We start from the raw sequence: 14,933 nt of genomic DNA on the forward strand, positions 1-14,933 counted from the left end.
GCGCGAAAAAAGAGTCCCGAATTGAAATAAATTACCATCCGCGAAACCGAACCACGAAACGGTTCAGTCAAACTGTCATTCGCACCACGAAAACCGACTCCTCCAGAGATTTCGTCAATTTTCAACGCGATTGAGGAGGGCAGATAGTCTGCAAATACACAGTGAGGGTCTGCCCAATGGAACATCTCCACAAAATTCTAGGAATCTCTCACTATTTTGTTCCCATTTCCCATCCAAATAAAGCAGAACTTTTTCTCCTCGACGCTTCAATCGCATAAAATGCCAGCGGTTATCCGAGATTCCCTTTCCCCAACGGAAAATCTGTGTAAGGATGTGGTTAAATTTATAAGGAATCCAGAAGAAACAAAAGGGACTCACGTGTTCACCAGAACTGTGCCTCAGCAACACTCCCAGGGAACTTCCGTTCAGAAAAACCAACAGCTGATTGTCCGGGGATGAGTTAGATTTGGTGCTTAGCAAAATTCCACGAGAATAGTCAGTCTGGAACAATTATTAAGTACATGACACAAATAAAGTTTCAAATGAACATAAAACTACAACATTTCAAAGGAAGAATTTGAATTTGAAAGAGCACTTTTTTAAATTTTTAAATTTTCTTTGAACTTTTGAAAGAACACTTCTGCTTCTCATACTGACTGCTAAATCTGATTAAACACTGACTCATGAAAACCAGTAGTGAAAGAAAATCCTAGATAATTACAGCGACGTTCAACCGGCTTGACGCTACGCGTCCGCATGCTCCAAAAAAAAATAATGCCCGGTTAAGGCGAGCACTGGTATTCTGTCTTTCTCGCGAACTCGTTAACTCATATGTTGCCTCAATACTAATTTCTTGGCTTCCTAACCAGTTGCAGCTTTTCCAGCTTCTTCAGCAGGTGCGTCGCGTCAGGTAGGCTGAACGGCGACTGTTTGACGACGACTGTGTGTGTACGCATACTTTTTATATTCACAATCTACAACTTTCCACTTTTTATAAATTACGGCAAATGGGAACATTTTTTTATAATAATATAATAATTGGTGCACTTTCTGTGAAAGCTGATCCGCAAGCTACGGATGTTCGCAAACTCCATTTTCCTACATTTTTGGACCATGATTTTTCATTAACTGCTATTTCTCTGTTTTTATTCACGACTAGTGTTCGAAATTCACTATTTATATTTGAAAAAATGCCAAAATCGTATTTTCCACATCTCTGATTCATTATAAAACACGCAAAGTACTGAAGTAACTTTATGATAGTAATTCAACATAAATATACTGTAAAATGGTTCAACAGTAACCCCAACCTTGAATCTGATCTCGATCATCTCTGCTTCTGACTCCAAGGTGTACGGTAGGATGTAGAGGAAGTGCTCCCCGTTCATTTCAACGATAGTTGGCTCTAAAATAATGCAATGCTTCTGGTTTCAATATAACTTCACATTTTAAAAGATTTGAAGGTAGGAATAATCCAATAACCCCAACCTAAATTACATGTTGGTCCCTCTTTGTTGGTTTCCGCGCAGTCGCAGGTGAACGTATTTTGGAACACTTCACAACGTCCAAAATTATGACAAGGATTCTTCGCGCATGGATTTTCCGCAGGCGCAGGAGGGCATCCTATTGAGATACCTGGAAAAACTGGGAATAATGTCGGAAATAATGAGAAAATCACTAATTTCGGGGAAAATTTAGTACAAATCGGTTCGAGTACTAAGTACTATACAGGATCGTTCACGAAACTGATCCTGCACGTTTCCAGCACGTATTTTTTCGTTGCACGAATTTTTCCTGCCTTTTCACTACTACTGCATTCATTTTGCATTCTTTTCTTGCCACATCCTTCTTAGCACGTCCTTGAGCACGATAAACAAATAAACAAACAAATAAATAGATTTCAACTTACCCGTAGCATTAGAACGTTCAAAAACGCTAGCGATTCGAGCGCTAATCCCATTGACTCGCAAATTTTTGATACAACCAACAAAACCTTTCCGTAGGGAAATCGACCAGATCGTTGAGGGAAAGGACATCGATGCGTTTGGCACCCAGCCAAGATAGATAGGATCGTCTAAAAAGTGACTTTTCACTACAAATTCCTCCCAGTCAAAAGCCAATAAATAATACAGTAATACAAAATAATACGGTACAAATATATAAGAATAATAACAACTGTTAATAATAATAATAATAATAATAATAATAATAATAATAATAATAATAATATTACCATCAACAATAATAATATCAACAAAAAGTGTGTTTGTAATCAATATCAATAATAATTAAGCAGCAATATCAACAATAATCAATAATCATAATAATATGTATCAATAATAATAAATACTCAATATCAATAATAATCAATACTCAATATCAATAATAATCAGTACTCAGTATCAATAATAATTAATAATCAATATCAATGGTAGTCAACAATCATAATATCAATGTGAATAATAGTAACAACCAATAACGGATTCATAATCCGCCACTGAATTTTGAATTGAAGTGAAAGTGGTGGCGCAGGTCCCAAGCGGATTAATTAACGCCAGACACTTTATCGTTTCACCTTCTGGAAAGCCACTGGGATTCTCCTGACCTACCTACGATAAGATTCGACGACACTCCAGGAGTATTGAAATCTGTTTTCATACTGTCTACGATCACACTTCCGGTTCTACCGATGCGTTCAAGATGTAACGAATGCCAACCGTTACCGTCCGCCACACGACGTGCAGTTGTCTGGAAAAAGAAGCGGTTCCGGGAAACTCATTGGGGAAAAATATACATATAATATACTACAAATATTTACAAGACAATATACAAACAATTATTTACATAATAATCAATATGACCGGTAAGAAATAAATAAATAAAGTATAAAAAATAGATATTATACTATAGAATGTAATATAATGCAAAATAAAACAGTTGGTCAATAAATAGTGACCATAGACTAACAAGTATTAATATAATAATCAATATCGATATGACCGATAAATAAAAAATAAATAAATAAAATATAATACACGCCAAAAATAAATATTATATTAGAGAATGTATTAGTATGATATGAAATTTAAAAAATTGGCATTTTCTTTATATGAAGCGAAAAATTCTCCATCTTTCTGACGCGAACATCCACAGACACTCAGGGATAAGTAGGAACCCAACTTCTGGTTGGATATGATTACAAAGAAATGGCAAAAAAAAACATTGTTTCAATCTCAAAATGTGGCCACATTCAGGTGAAAAATCTCAGGGAAATGGAATCATTTTAAGGGATTGTCCAGAAACTGAAAAATAATTTTTTTTTCTGTTTCTTGATTTTTTAACTCACCTGTAACCTCACAGCTCCACTTCCAAGGTTAATTATCATATGTAGATGTCCGTCGATCAGCTCAAAAGCGATGTAGTCCGTTTTTTCTCTGCCCATATTCCCATGAAAGAGAATGAGTCCATCTTTTTCCGTTGTACGAAAGTGAAAAGCTAAAGAAAAAGGATTTTTTTCTTCGTGCAAAAACAAAAATGAGAAGAAAATGAGGTAATGATGATGGAGATAGAAAAATGTACGAGAGACTTACAGAGACTTCCACTGGCCAGCGCCCCCCATTTCGGTAACGCAAGATACGATGTACCGGTTTGGAAGGAGAGCACGTCCGGGGGTTGAGTTGGACTTTTACAGGAAAATGATAGTTCACCTCCTGGAAAGGAAGAAAGAAGACACTATGTAGTTCCACGAATTTCTACGGAACCACCTGATCCTCGATCTCGACTCGACATTTTTCCAATTTCCAGAACCCAGATGAATTTTTGTGGAAATTCTAATGTTGCGTGCTTAAAATCTATCTGTAAAAGCCTCCTGCTCTTTGGTTCTGCAAAAATAAAAAGGCCATGTGCAAAATTTCTACTTCCATATCCAGAATTGAGAACTTTTACCGTATTTTGCGGAATCAACACTGCAGGTTTTTATTTTATTTTCTTTTGTAGAAAATCTGTTCAATATGGAAACATGGACATGCATTTTTCTTCAAAATTTAAGTGAACCCTGACCCATCTAAAGAAATTTTTAAAATTACCATAAAAACGAAAACCTACCTGTCTTTATAATACTACCACCAAAACCCTGGTCGGCAAGAGTCACGAAGAGAATTCTCTGCGCATCCGCATCGTACTTCACCTCAAATAATCAATACTTTCTTTGCCACTTTCTTACACAAATAGAATTAAACGAATAAAAAAAAATAGATAGACAAAGCAAATAATTTTGAGCGATTAAGGATACGGTAAAATTGTTTAGAAAGAAAAAAAATCACTATGAAGCTAACCTGTTTCATGCAACCACGGAACGCACTCTTTGTCACCCCAGCCACATGCCGCTCCAGTGGGACCGAACCGAGGTAAGCGAACGAGTGCCCGATCCAGTCGAGTTCCGGAGCGTACTGTCGAATCTCATCCTTCCTGCCGTCCACAGTCAAAGTCAACTGTAAATACCGTAAATCCTTTTTCGCTCATCCCACACATAGAACATGTATGGGAGATAAGGGCCAGAATCTATTACAGTTCTATTATCTATCCGAAATAATCTGCATAGAGTTACTGAACAAAAAATTGGGAAAAAAATCCTGAAGATAAGCGGCACTGCAAACTCAGAAAATCATTCCAAACTGAACTGAAGAAATTCATTAGGAAAAATAAACGGCAAACAGCCTCGTTACGTACGTGGGTTCGAAGAGGAAAAAAAAGCGAAACAAACATTCCAAACGAAAAAAAAAACAGACAGCAAAGTGCAACGGGAGAGCGAATCAAACTCGTAGGAAAGCGAAAATCCAGGCGATATGCATACGAAGGAAAAAAAAACGGTTGTTATGTCACCAACAACTTACATGTACTGCGGAAATCCTATCAGAGTGCTGAAGCGGAAGCAGATGAAATGTAAACGATTGAAATAAGATTAGAGAAAAAAATTGCTGAACACATGCATGTTAGTTGATGCACGTCAACGTCATGTTATGGACATACGTAGTGCGTTCACATTCGTTAAATTTTAGAAAGTAGGAATATCCCTAACTTTTCCTAACTGACGCATTGACGAAGAAAAGATGTGGATTATCCTAGTAAATTTGAGCCAAATATTATGTTGAAGTACGGATCTAGACTCTACTGAGCTACAGATCTAAAAGTGTACCACCCCGATGGCAGAAAAGACTTTTTCCCTCATTTCTCCCATTGCTAGGTCACCAGTTAGGGAAACTCATTCACTCAACTCATTCTCATGTCGCCATGAATTCGAGTTAAGCACTGTAGTGCGGTTATTACAAACTAGTTCCAAAAATATGTTTTTTTTTTCTTATTTCTGCTTATTATTTTCCTATACATCTGCGTTGTAGCGCACAGCCAGGAAATATGAGATGAACTATGCCCCAAAAATCAGAATTTGTTCCGGAGAATTCAGAATTTGTTGGGCTAAATACTGTACCATCATAATGTTCCGAAAAAAAAAATCACACGGTCAGGTGGAAAAAAAATTATACTGTTTCTTCAAATTGACATCAATATTCACTTCCGAACATGTCCAACCAGTTTGACGCGACGCGTTCACGACCGCTGGACGCATACACTTCCTCCTCTTCTCTACCGTGCTCTAATCGAACGCGCGTCGCTTTCTTTTGATTGGACATTTTCCGTGCCCACTATAAATGGACCCCTTACAGTACAATATCGTTTAAGGATAAAGGATAAAGTTTCTGGCGTTAATCAATCCGCTTGGGATGCGACCCCACGTTCACTTCAATTCAGAATCGTTTGAGGTTTACGAACGTGTAACTGGCCCATACAATAACTTGCGACTATCGACCCCGATAGGACCGAAACCGAAAGTCTTGGTGAGCACTAGGGCGGATTCGAACCTCCGATCGATCGTGCAGGAAGCCGAACCTCTAACCGCTACACCACACCCGCCCTACATTATTATTATCGTAAACATTATCGTTAACGGTTAAAAATTCCCATGATAATATTGGCGGGTAGCTGTGCGAATACGGAAACCAGGCCCTTATCCTTATCTTTGAAATTAACTCCAGACGTATAGGACCCACAAATTTTCCCCAATTTCGCACTTAGAACGCAGAAAAAATTCTGACCACTTTTATACTCTTTTTTTAGAAGATGTGAATTCAAATGTCCATGTTTTGAACTCCCGAATCTTAAAAGGTTTAGAAAATAAGGGTTATTCACCCGTAATGCGGCATTTTAATAAATGTTATCACTTGAATTACTCGGATTTGATATGGAAAACTAAATTTTACCACCCTTAAAGATCTTATTCAATAAAGTGAAAAATTTCCACATAAAATTGCTTTGACGGGCTCATAAAAATGTTGAATTGCATCTAAGCAATTTTTCAGCTCATTGAAAGCAATCAAATTCAAATGAACGCACCATTTGAAGCGTTCGTTGCATGGATACCGTATGCCACGAGTCGTCATCAAATCTTGCTCGTGGCAATTCGTTAAAGATTCGTACGAGTCGTGGGGCAGAGCCGGCAAATTTCGAACTCGCAATGAGTGCACCCTCGTCGAGGTGCAGTTGTATGTAACTCTGAAATAAACACCGGAACCTCAATTTTTGTACTCATAGAAATTTCCCTATGTTTTTTTTTTCTTTTTTTCTTCGTACCTTCTCATCGCCACCGTAGAAAATCATTGCAGAACCGTGCACGGTTTTGAATGACAAGGAGAAATTTTCCGTTTTTGTTTTTAATGGCCCAGCAGAGCTATCCGATACATCGTATCCGACCCATTCTTGACCGGAGAACGTCAATTCCGAGTCCATTTTTTCTGAAGGAGGAAAAAAATACAATTTTTCTTACAATTAACATGAAGGGTAATCCTGTTTTTCAGAAAAAATACCCTCCAGTGCTCCATCATGCGTATCCGCCGCCTGGCCATAGAATTTATTTTTTGAAAACCCTATAGAGACACGGGTACCAGTTACTGTCGCTAAGACAAAAATAATTTGGCTTTAAAAATTAATACATGGTCCTTCGAGAAAGATTTCTAGGGTGCTGAAACTCCTTTCAACATCAAGGTTCTGGCTTAGTTTCTGGAAGAAACGGACGGAAAACCTGAAGCAAGAAGAAAAAGGATCCCAGAATCATCTAAGTCGACAGTTCCAGATCAGATTTCGAATGAGTTCGGCTATTGAATTATTCGAATAGTCGACGAGAATTTGAGAAAAACCAAACAAAAATCAAAGTGAAAACTACTCAAAAATAAAATAAAACCTAGAAATTTCTAGAAATATCCACTTCTCCCTTCGGATAGAGGATCCGGACAAGTAAAGGATTGGATTGAAAATTCCGCATATGAACGGAAAAATCTAAAATTTCTCCTGAAAAAAAAATCCACCTTGGTATGCTACTGTACTTACCGACATCACAATGTTTCCCCTCGTAATCACTCAACGAACAGTCACATTTCGGTCCCTCGTTGGTACTGTAACATCGGCCACCGTTATAGCAGACGAACTGTTCCCGAGACGTGAACTACAATAACAAAAATAATAGATACTGTACTATGATACTATGATACTGTAGATGTCAAGATCAAGAGATAATATACGAGGAAAAAAAACCAAGAGGTAATATATGGGAAAGAAAAATCCACATTGTTTTTCCATGAAGTAAGTTGAAAATCCTCATTTTAGTTACACTTCATTCGAAATGAAACTGGTTTTTCTTACAGTTCTTTACTGTTTCAAATATTTCCAGGATTCCATTGAAGACATCACTCCACGAATCTGAGGTCTTACGGATTTCAGGTGGAGTATTCGTATACGGGATGGGAGACTATGGAGCGGGGGGTGATTCCGTCCATTTCTTCCTAATTGCCGTAAAAAACGGCCAGGAAGATACAGCGCGTGCACAAGGCTAGCGCGCTCCAATAGAACTCCTTGTAGAAAATAGTGCGCCAGAACGTCTGAAGCGTTTTTTACGGCAATTAGGAAGAAATGGACGGAATCACCCCCCTCTCCATAGTCTCCCATCCCGTATACGAATACTCCACCTGAAATCTGCACCACCATTCGTGGGGTGATACCTTTAACTCTTACTTTTCCACTTCAATCGATTGATTTTTTTTTTGAACTCATACTCAATGATACAGTACCATTGTATAATAAGTTATGTGAATGCTACAGTATTATTATTCCCAGTTTTATTAGTTTTATTATTATTTTATTATTATTATTTTATTCCATCCCTTCTACAATTAGTATCACCTTTATTCTTTTTTTTTTGGAATTATTTTCTCCTTTGAGACTATTTATGTAGGTGTAACCAATAAAAAAAAGAAAAGGAAATGAAAAATCCAAGAGGTTGGGATTCTATTAGATATAAATATTGGTTTGGATTCAGTTGGTTTCGTTGGAGAAATGGATAGCACATCGGCGCCTTACTGTAGAGCCGCACTGTACAGTAATCTGTACAGTCTTATTTCATATCCTATCTCAACTTTCAGGAAAATGCAGAAAGCAGAAAAAAATATTTGCATTGCGAATTTTTTATTTTTAAAAGCGAAGTGGTTTCGATCCAGTGGTCTTTTCAAAATTTCTCAAAAGACTAAAATAGTGTTACTAAAATACAAAAGAATAACATACTGTTCGCTCACCCCTGTCTGACGACAATAGTCATCCTCATTTTGTCGTGCTCCATGGATATCTAGCAGTTGTGGTGATGTGACACCTTAACATTGAAGGATATTGATGTTTCCGAATGCATCCACAAGAAAACAACACAACAAAACATCAATCTAGGCGTTGCTCCAGCTCTTTTTAGGACTACTGTACTCTTTTATATATGCATACACTTTTAAAGAACAGGTACGGTAATAGAGGCTAACTCAAAAAAATCTCAAATCATCCAACACTCAACTAGTTCTTATTTCATTTTCTCTTCTTTTTTATTCTCCAAAAATACGGTAGAACCATTTTAAGTCGCGCAAACCTCATTTCATGGACACTAAGGACTTCTCATCACTAACCCTGTGGATATAGTCGATAGATGAGATTTCGTATATTTCCCGCCAGGTGTCTAGCGTACCGTCGAAGCGGTGAGCTCATCACTGGCAGAAGATGGGTGTCCTGAACAGATCCATAGTTTCACTAGAGAAAAAAAGGACAATCTCTAAGTCCCCTCTTCTTGAAATTCTTCCCAATAAAAAAAGTTTCACCTAAACCTCGTTTGCATAACAAGGAAACATAAAAAAAGGACAATTTTCTGCAGAACGCTACTTTTCTTTTGGATTTTCCTTCACATTTAATTTTCTGTCGTTCTCGCCTTTAACGGCTTGAATCGGTGATTAGCGTCATTAAATCCAAACACCCTATGCATCCCTTATTATCACCTCGAATTCTACGAATATATCGTATTATATGTTTCGCCGTTGAAGTGCTTTTCTCACGCATCAACTCCCTCAAACGGAGAGATTTATCAAGTGTCGCCGAGCATGTCCTCATAGGGCAGAGTAGAAAAAAATCAAGGCACGAGAATCGTTTTTTTTCCCTGTCTCTCTCTCTCTCCTTCGTGACGAATCCTTAATGGAGTTGGGGCGGCGACGGCGGCGACGGCGGCGGCAGCGGAAGCGGCGAGGCTGTGGTGCAGTAGATGAGCGACAGCGGTTCGAGGATGTCTCGAGGGAGACGGCAAGAAACTGCCCCGAATAGCACGATTTATCGCATTTAAACGAGATAAAGTCGTCTTCGAAGCGCACAACAAACAACATTAGACGAACGAAGCGAGAGAGAGAGAGAGACCACCAGAACACATCCACAACAAATGGCATCACATGAATGGATATCTAGATTATTATCTAGCCTAGTCGTTTATGGATGATCGAAATGATTAGCGGCGAAATGTGTAGATTTTCTTTCTGAGAAAAAAAAACCTGAATGAAAAACGATCGTGACAGAACAATCGGCGCAGTCATGACGAGCGACAAATCCCCAAAGTCCCAGGAATCGCAGAAAAAAAACCCACCTGAGGCACTCCGCCAACGAAAACGTCAGAGTTTTTGAGAATGTTCCCGAAAATGAAACTTCGTTGATTCAGGATTTTAAACACCAACGATGCATCCAATTCCATTTTTACATTTTCCCATGACTAGAAAAAAATGGGAATTATATCGAAACAATGGAAACGTTTGTAACGTAAATAGCTTAAATAATATAAATAATTTTCAACGAAGAAAAATTTGTACCAGCAATTTCCGTACAGAACTACTTTGCAAATACTTTCAAAGAGCTCTAATTTTTAATTAAAAATTCAAATACATACGTTGATATGCTTAGTTTTTTGCGTCTTGTCATCCTTATCTGCTTTAATTTTTGTTTGCTCTACGTAATTCTTAAATTCTATATCGTTTCTTTTTTAAAGAAAAATAAATAAATAAAATATAAAATAAATAAATAAAGCAAATAAATAGAAAGACATTTCTACAAAAGTTCAGCTCAAGACTGAAGTCCGCTCAAGATTGAATAGTCTTCAAAAAGAATGCAATCTCTGCCGTATTTGAACTTTTCAGTACTTTTTTACTCGCTATTTCAATAAAATCTCTATTTACTTCTTTTTAACTTTTTATTCAATTATTTTTCATTTCCATAAGATCATTTCAAACTCGTAAAATCGAAAACAAATGAAATCTTCATTTGTTTTCGATTTTACGAGTTTGGAATGATCTTATGGCCATTTTTTTGTTTGTATTAGATACTATTTTTAACTAGACAGTAGACCATAAAGGTTAAAACAATATAAATAAATAAAACAGTTTGTTGTTTCTGTAAATGTTTGTTTTGCAGAAATACAAAAAAAAACTGTTGCAGTTAGGAAAATATTAGATTCTAGTTATGAAGAGAATAACTGTTAGCTGTTGTTTAATAAAGAATTTAATAAAGAAGATCAATATCAATCTTGGCTACAGCTCAAGAAAATCAATTAAAAATATAGTGAATAGTTTAGATAATAAATTTTATACTCGCAAAAATTCGCAGAAGCATCGCTGCGAGTAACGGAATTCGAAAGAAGGAAAAAAGGACTCTTAGAAAATTTCCTCTCAATCCTCTACATTGCTCCATAGATCTACTGTTGCTAATGAGCTTCGGGCTGTGTTGGAAGAATCCATAGATTCTTTCGAACGAGTCATTTTCTTGACTAGCTTGCAATAGACATTCAACAGAAAGAGAGAGAAAAAGAAAGAAAGAGACGACAGAAGGAGGAAAAGAAAAGAAAGAGGTATCAGGCTTGTGTAAGGAACCAGAAATACGATATCAAAAAAATCTCTCAGCTGACAGTTAAAGATTTCATCTTAGTTTTAAGAAGAAGCAATCACATCTTCTTGGAATTTTATTCATTCTATTTTTCATGGATCATATTTGACCTACATACATAAACTGCTAATTTGTTTCCATAAAAAAAATTGTAAATTTCATTTTTTTTAGTCTTAATCAAGTAACCAAGAATGGCCAGCGGAAAAACATAGGAAGCGATCACCTGGAAAAGTGCCAACGAATGCCAACGATCGTCATCCACTCGAATCTCCTCAATACGTATGGTGTTAACAACACGTCGAGAGCCAAAATCGTTCGCGTTATCACCCAACCTTAATTTTGAAAAATCAATCTTTTTTCAATCAAATCGAAACATTCACAATAACAAAAAACTCTTTCTCCATACGCAAGCGCAGCTTCACGGAAAAAAATAGAAAAAAATTCATGCATTTTCGGTCAAATCAACAACAAGTACAAATTTTCTCTGGATGGAAACAGTCAAACGCCAAAAAGGAGATTCATGACCTTTGAAGAAAATCAATAAATTCAGGATAGAAACGATGAAAAACGAAGAGGACGTTTTTCGAAGAGGTGACAGGGAAGAAATAAAGAAAATATTGCTCTAAGCACAAGTTTTTGTCCTATTTGTGAAAACATCCTCATATGAAAAAAGGAAAAAATAAAAATATTTCCAATTAAGCCAAAGAACCCTACGTACCCTAAAGGAACACAAGGACAAAATATTGATTGAATCTCTAATAATCGTAATATCGTTGGAGCGATTTTGATGGTATCCAATTCCATTTCCTCCAGTTTCTTCACTTTTATCCACAAAATCGATGGAGATCATCCTGGACATTGGATTCAAAAATATTTGGTTTTGTTCTGTTCAGAGAAAAATCCGTGAATCCATCTCTCAGTGTCCAGAAAAAAAATCCAAAACAATTTTGGTACGGTTATGACCATTGGCCTAAGTTGTGATATTTTTTTGAACCCCATGAACCGGAAAGAAATCGTCCCTAATTTTCTCATACTCCTGGATTTTGAGCACAATAAAGGGCAGATTTTATGGATGATGCATGTTAAGGGAAAAATAAAAGGCGTAACCTGGAGACGAGCACATTTCATGTCATTTTAATCGTTCCATTTTCCATGGTCGATAATCCTTTTGACGGGTAAAAATTGAGAAAAATCGAGCATTCCATTTTTTTTCAACTCCTGTTTTTCTTGGGTAATTATTAGCTTAGATAACCGCGCAAAAAAGCCTCAGTTAATTTTCCAAAGACTTCTTTTTCCTTGGAGATTTCCTTGGAGAAATGTTTTACGAAAAAAAAAATTGAACAGGTGTAGTCAGATCTAGTTTGAATTTACTGGAACAGGAGTATTTTAAAGCTGAAAGAAATGATTGAAAGAGAGAATGGTGGGAAAAACACCAAAAAAAATGTAGAAAATAAGAACGATTATTTTAAAAAAATAGCTGTTCTTACCGAAAATCAAGCTGAACGCGTCCATCGGATATGCTGATCGAATAAAAATTCCCATTCACTCCACCGTCATCGGTGTACAACAGAAGCCCATGCGATTGTTTCGTTTTAAATTCGAATGATAACGAATTTTCGAATGAATGAGCCCATTTCGGATACCTGAAAAGTACTTATTTAGTAAATTATAATTGTGTCTCTTTAGTTATATAAGAAAACAGAGACCTAGCATAGGAATTCGGAGCACCAGAGAGAATGATTCCCGCTACAGGTCCCACATCGATTAATGTGAATATAAGCGCCACGAGACCGCCAGTGTCGTGGTAGATCATCATCCGTAAGGGAACATAAATCTGTAGTGGAATTATGGAGATTTCTGTGGATTTTGTGGATCACAGTTCACGAATAAAAAGAGAAATAAGGGATTTTAGGAAAATGGTGGAGAACGAATGATAAGAACAATAGAAAAGGAGAAAAAGGTTAAAAACGAGTTGTGGAAAATTTTAAGCGGAAAGTTTTAATTATAAAAAGTTGCCGTTTTATTCCAGAACATCACTTATTAGACAAGACAGAAATGTGGAACAAGGAGAGGAACCGTGTATCCTAATCGAATATCCCAGAATTCTGAGGAAAACTACGGAAATCGACGAAAAATTCCACCCGGATTAGAACACCATCGAATGAGAAAAACTTAGTAAAGCGGTACCAAAAAATATGCAGAGATTTACTGTGGATGCCCATAAATAAACCTGTGGGTCCGTGGTCCCTGGTCCCTGTGGGTGGCCACCTTGACCCTGCTCTGCCCATGTTTTTTGGGCGCCCATTGATTTTCCTCACCAGCCGGTCTTAACCTGGCTTGGGTGGGGATTTTTTTCGCCAAATTCTCGTTTTTTTCCAGAATTTTGGGATATCTGTGAAGCGTACTTGATTTTCTCTTGGCCGATTTCGGTGGCCACCATGTCCACGATCGATCAAAGTGATCTACTATGAATTTTTATCTCTTCGGCTACGTACATATCTCGTAGCTATGCCACCACATCCATAACTAGCAGTTATACATATGCATTAGAATAGTAGTATCTCTTATTTCTTTCTCCTTTCTCCCTTTTTTTTTCTTTTCTTTTCATAGAAAATGGAAATTCCAAATTCTGCTTGGATTTGTTTCCTTCTCCTAGAAACAAAAAAAAAATCGAGAAATCGACATGGGAGAGATTTAAAGCAATGAAACGAATAATCTGTTTTTGAAAAAAGCTACAGCACTTCGATTACTGACAAAAACGATATCAGAGTAGTAGTGAAAAAATCAAGAAAATTGCTTCGTATAGCCAAAATTTTTAGAAAATACGTTCTTTTCTGGGTTTCTTGCTTTTTCTCACGATCCACGTGACTACCTTACGCAAGAAACCAACATTATATATGTTCTCTCAAGATCTTAGGGTGAACAAAAATGAAATACATATCTGATACGTTAGAATGAAAAAAGAAGCGAAAATTGATAGGAAATAAAAACTAGAATGAAGAAAATAAAAAAGAGAACTAACAATGTACAAAATACTTAGTGAAATGATCTGCAACAGCAAGAAACAAAAAAAAATTATCCTAGACAATACAATATAGCGTAAATATTGTGCTCACAGAATTCTTCCCGTGTCATTGTACTGCTTAGATTTCAAAGAAAGCAGCAGAATTTCCAGATTTTCAAGGAAAAGTTCAAAGAAATGCATTAACTTTACAATTACATTACAAAATTACGAAAATTAAATTGTTTCCCTCAAAAGAAAGATAGGAGTGAAGAGAAGACAACAGAAATCACGTTGTGGACTTGTTATGGGACACCGGGACACGATTGCATAGCAATGTTCAGCACAAAGACTTAAACGTTGATTTTTAAAGGAAGCGACTATACACGGATGTAGAATTAATTTTTAAAAAATGCAAAAAAAAAACGATGAAGATAATCAAGTGTATTCAAAAGAACTCATACAGTACTATTTTCCAACTACTATCTAAAAAACATGAGCGACTCAAGACTCAAATATTCGAAATATTCGCGAGCTAATACCATTCAGCTATTCAAAATTATTCGAATGATTCTAAAAGAGAAAATTGTTCGATTAGATCGCA

The 14,933-nt window shown here is 36.7% G+C and overlaps 1 protein-coding gene across 2 annotated transcripts in view; it reads right to left on the reverse strand.

Annotated features, from left to right (window-relative positions):
* The window catches only part of RB195_016057 (uncharacterized protein), a gene marked incomplete at both ends in the record, with an annotated part of 99,034 nt that extends 85,890 nt beyond the window's left edge, over positions 1-13,144 (reverse strand). The window contains 21 exons of one of the 2 annotated variants that reach the window (XM_064207043.1): positions 36-148; positions 213-321; positions 379-501; positions 1,311-1,405; positions 1,489-1,635; positions 1,910-2,074; positions 2,610-2,748; positions 3,347-3,495; positions 3,591-3,710; positions 4,105-4,186; positions 4,335-4,490; positions 6,448-6,606; positions 6,685-6,845; positions 6,918-7,007; positions 7,438-7,552; positions 8,676-8,749; positions 9,048-9,147; positions 10,043-10,165; positions 11,552-11,660; positions 12,816-12,971; positions 13,035-13,144. In XM_064207043.1, the coding sequence (XP_064062924.1) occupies positions 36-148; positions 213-321; positions 379-501; positions 1,311-1,405; positions 1,489-1,635; positions 1,910-2,074; positions 2,610-2,748; positions 3,347-3,495; positions 3,591-3,710; positions 4,105-4,186; positions 4,335-4,490; positions 6,448-6,606; positions 6,685-6,845; positions 6,918-7,007; positions 7,438-7,552; positions 8,676-8,749; positions 9,048-9,147; positions 10,043-10,165; positions 11,552-11,660; positions 12,816-12,971; positions 13,035-13,144 (2,595 nt within the window). The remainder of the gene's footprint in view (positions 1-35; positions 149-212; positions 322-378; positions 502-1,310; positions 1,406-1,488; positions 1,636-1,909; positions 2,075-2,609; positions 2,749-3,346; positions 3,496-3,590; positions 3,711-4,104; positions 4,187-4,334; positions 4,491-6,447; positions 6,607-6,684; positions 6,846-6,917; positions 7,008-7,437; positions 7,553-8,675; positions 8,750-9,047; positions 9,148-10,042; positions 10,166-11,551; positions 11,661-12,815; positions 12,972-13,034) is intronic. The other variant, XM_064207041.1, reaches the window with a different exon arrangement.
* Positions 13,145-14,933: the final 1,789 nt, after the last annotated feature.

Source organism: Necator americanus, chromosome V (assembly GCF_031761385.1).
Source record: "Necator americanus strain Aroian chromosome V, whole genome shotgun sequence".
NCBI classification, from domain to species: domain Eukaryota; kingdom Metazoa; phylum Nematoda; class Chromadorea; order Rhabditida; family Ancylostomatidae; genus Necator; species Necator americanus.